General features: G+C 55.3%; 1 protein-coding gene across 1 annotated transcript; it reads left to right on the top strand.

Moving 5' to 3' along the window:
• Positions 1–973: 973 nt before the first annotated feature.
• BCL2L10 (BCL2 like 10) lies at positions 974–3,648 on the top strand. Its single transcript, XM_086620456.1, has 2 exons — positions 974–1,375; positions 3,028–3,648. The coding sequence occupies exons 1-2, from the start codon at positions 974–976 to the stop codon at positions 3,157–3,159; spliced, it is 534 nt and encodes a 177-aa protein (XP_086476582.1). The 3' UTR covers positions 3,160–3,648.
• The last annotated feature ends 344 nt before the right edge of the window (positions 3,649–3,992 follow it).

Genomic DNA, 3,992 nt, shown 5'->3' with positions numbered 1-3,992 from the left:
GAATTGATTCCAACCATCTATTTTTAGATTTTCTAATGGCGACGTAAAATGGAAACAGAGAGCTGTAGCTCCAGGTAGGCGGAGTGAAACCGAGCAGTCCTGTGCTGGCACGTTGGGCACCTCAGGCCCGTTGTGTGACCCAGTCGCAGGCAGCTGTGGCAGCACCTCTCCCAGCGCCGGCGCTGTGGCAGCCGCGCTTTGCACCAGGCCACCGTCTGAACCTCCCCTGCAAGCAGGCGCTGAACAGAAAGTGTGAGTTGGGTGCACCTGTGCTGGGCCTGCCATAAATCTTGGGGTGGTTTTTATGGGAGTTTTGATGATTTATTAAGCGGTCAATGGTACTCACAGCTCGAAGGGCACAGCGGGGATGCAGGGGCAGTGTTTGGCAGAGATGTCTCCCTGGTGCTGTGCCCTCTGCAAATGCCACCGCTTGGCTGGTGTTTTCTCAGACATTTCACACCACCCATGGTGAAGGGCCCAGCCTTTGCACTGTGAAGGTCCTAATCCTAAATTCTGTCCGAACGGCCACATGTTTGGTAAATACAAAATGCACTCATCTATGGTTCTAGAAAACCTGAAGGATCTCCGATGCAAAGAATGCAGGCTCGGGCCGTTACTGTGGAAAAGAAACAACCGCATCACATGAAAAAAAGCATCTTACAGTCAGCATCCGGTAACTCCGCGTTTTGCTTGACTCCACGGGGAAGCCTGGGGCTTTGTGCCGGAGGCGCCTTGCCCAGGGATGCAGCCGGACCCTTCGGGAAGCGGCGATCGTGCGATGTGCCGGCCCCGGGTCCGCTTCCCCCCGCCCCGGGTTCGGCTTCGCCCCGCCCCGGAGGAGGGGAGCGGCTCCCCCGCGCCCCGGAGCGCGCTGGGCCGGGCCGGGCCGGGCCGGGCTGGGCGGAGGGGCCGCCCCGCCTCTTAGTCGGCGGCAGCTGCTGCTGCGGGGCCGCAGCCGCCGTCGGCCGCCGCCATGCCGGGCTCGCTGAAGGAGGAGACGGCGCTGCTGCTGGAGGACTACTTCCAGCACCGCGGCGGCGGCTCCGCGCTGCCCTGCAGCCCCACGGCGGCCGCGCTGCGGCGGGCGGCGGCCGAGCTGGAGCGGCAGGAGCGGCCCTTCTTCCGCTCCTGCGCGCCGCTGGCGCGGGCTGAGCCGCGGGAGGCGGCGGCGCTGCTGGAACGGGTGGCGGCGCAGCTGGAGGCCGAGGGCGGCCTCAACTGGGGCCGGCTGCTGGCGCTGGTGGTCTTCGCGGGCACGCTGGCGGCCGCACTGGTCCAGCGGGGCTGCGAGGACGGGCCGCGCTGCCTGGCCGCCGCGCTGGCCGCCTACCTGGCCGAGGAGCGGGGCGAGTGGCTGGAGGCGCACGGCGGATGGGTGAGTGGGGACGGGGCGGCGGGGGCGGCCCGGGCGCCGTGCAGACGCGCGTCCCCGGGGGGACCGAGGGCGGCGAGCCGGCAGTGCGGCCCGGCGGAGCGGCCTGGGGTGGGCGCCGGGAGGCCTGGCCCCTTCTCCCCGGTCGCCAGAGCAGGGCAGCCCCCCGGCGCCGTGCTGCAGCGTACCCCGGGGAGGCGGGTAGTGCCGGGGAACGTGCTGGCGGTGCGCACCGGCGGCGGGCGTGCGCGGCATCGGCGGGGAGGCGGCTGCGGGCTCTGGTTAATTCATAGCGGCGTGCAGCGGGTGCGCGCTGGGGTGTTTAAGGTGCCCGTAGGTGCCCTGTGCTGTGACTTAGGCCAGTCCTGTAAAGGTGCTGGCGGCTGCCGTGTCAAGCTGCAGCCTCCTAAAAATACAGGAACGATGGTGTTTGCTTGTGAGGGGCGGGTTTGCCCTCTCCTCAGGTCCGCAGTCTTTGGATTTTGGAGAGCAGGCTGACACAGGTCTTCTCCCAGTGTAAACACAAAACACCGACGTGCCTGGTGTTCGATACGCCTGTGTATGAAGCCACCGTCCGTTAGACCGGCTGCTCTGGTTCCTGCTTGTCCCGAAACTGGTCAGGTCGGGGCCACAGGACCGTGCGGGCAGTAGCGTTAATGTACGTTGCGATGTAAACCCTTCAGCTGCTCGAGATGTGCGTTGAAAGTACGGGCTTTTAAGGCATCCGTGCAGCTCTGCCTGTGTTGCTGAACAAAATGTCAGCCATCCCGCAGAACTGCACATTTCCTATTTTCAGTCCTAGGGGAATATTTGATGCCAGTACAAATAAGCACTAAAAATAGAAAGGCAGGGGGGGAAGCAGCCACTGGTTTCGTTGACTTTTCCAGAGACCAAAATGAACTTGGTTTTCCAGTGGTCACTGGTCCATCTGACTGCTCAGAACGGTGTGGTGCTTGGCTACAACGTACGCTGTCACTTGGCAAAATTGCATTGCCTGTTCGCACAAATTAAAGTGTAAAGAACAAAGTTCCGGAAGAAATTAAGAGTATAACTTGTTTACATAGACATCTGCGGAGCGGAGTTCAAACACGACCATCTGGAGTTGTGTTGCTGCCACTTCTGATTATCGCAAATAACGATCTGGGAGAGCAGCTGCCAGCTTTGCTCTGTCATAGGTCAGCTCTGAGCAGTGTCCACTTGGCCCTTCCAAGTGAGTGTGTAATCAGTCCCGCATCTGCATCCACCGACATGGGACCGGCTTCAGGCTCCTGTCTTTCAAGTGAAAATTTCCATATCCTGTGTTTCAAATGCTTTCCCAAACTTGAATGAGGGGGAACAATGCTGGCAGCTCCCATCAGAAACTCGCCTAAAAGGGCAAAAATAACATAGTGACATGCCAAGCATCTCGATGGGAAGTTTGCAATTGTCTGTTGAGCAAAGCATACAAACGCTTGTAGCTGTTGCTTTCGGTCACCTTGCGCTCGGACTCTCACAGAGCGTTTTTGCGTGCCCAAGGCAGCAGGCTTAGACTTTCGTGATTAAAATAGAGACTTCTGCAGCTGACAACGCTGTGCTGGGAGTGTGAACCAAACTGTGCTCAAAGACTTGTTAATTGTAAGCCAACCAACTCAATGTCCTTTCTCTTGCTTTTCCAGGATGGCTTCTGTCGCTTCTTCGGCAGCCACGGCTCCCAGGCAGCAGACCAGAGCAGTACCATAAGCAATGCAATCATGGCCGCGGCGGGGTTTGGAATAGCAGGATTAGCTTTTCTCTTGGTTGTGCGGTAGGCTGATGAACGGATCTTGCCATGGGAAAGTACTCTCAAAACTGACAATTTACCAGATTTCACTCTATTTTCTCTAGAACAGACCCTCTAAGAAGAAGTTTATATTTTTAAACTGGCTCGGGAAACTGTCTCACCAAATCCTTGGCTATAAACTGCTTCACTCGCTACCCGGTAACAGCACAAACAAATGTGTACTAAACCACCATTTGTGCATGTTCAAAACCTGTCGTCTCCAAATATCCTCTGGACTTTCTATTTGAAGGTGTAACCTAAACTTTAGCATGGTTCATGTACTGTAACTTCTGAGTGCTCGATGTAATGTTAGGAAAACGTTATGGTGGACTTGCTACTAAACCCTCTGTTTGAGAAGTCTCATTTACGTAGAGACAAGCCTTCAAACCCGCCTTCCATTAATACTGTAAAGTGGGGGAGCATTGACTGTGATTTAACGTGGTTTATGGCTTCAAATGCGATGCACAGCACTTGTTACCGAAAGGCAACTCGATGGTTGATTTAGAGCAATTATTGGCCACGATGTGAGAGGCATCAGGGCTTAATATAACATAAGGCTGATTTCATTACACTACAAGAAGATAAGTATTGATACAGTAATGGCTGCAGTACTGGTTCTTACTGAAAGGAAAGGAATTTAAATATTAAACCTTAATTGGTATATTGAAATCCAGTGGAGGCTGGAATTTCTCTGGATTTCCTTGACAAAACGAGAATTTCCATATATCTTAATATATTTTTGAAGTATTTATCACTGTATAATACTTGTAGCCATTACATCTTTATTTTTGTTTAAAACTTAATGCTGATTCTTGTCACTCT

Source organism: Tauraco erythrolophus, chromosome 14 (assembly GCF_009769465.1).
Source record: "Tauraco erythrolophus isolate bTauEry1 chromosome 14, bTauEry1.pri, whole genome shotgun sequence".
Taxonomy (NCBI): Eukaryota; Metazoa; Chordata; class Aves; order Musophagiformes; family Musophagidae; genus Tauraco; species Tauraco erythrolophus.
The sequence above is the reverse complement of the archived record's forward strand: the minus strand, read 5'-3'. Positions and strand labels throughout refer to the sequence as shown.

Coding starts and splice junctions, on each gene's coding strand:
- BCL2L10 (XM_086620456.1), top strand. CDS start 974: ATGCCGGGCTCGCTGAAGGAGGAGACGGCGCTGCTGCTGGAGGACTAC. Junction 1,376..3,027: donor TGGAGGCGCACGGCGGATGG/GTGAGTGGGGAC, acceptor TTGCTTTTCCAG/GATGGCTTCTGTCGCTTCTT.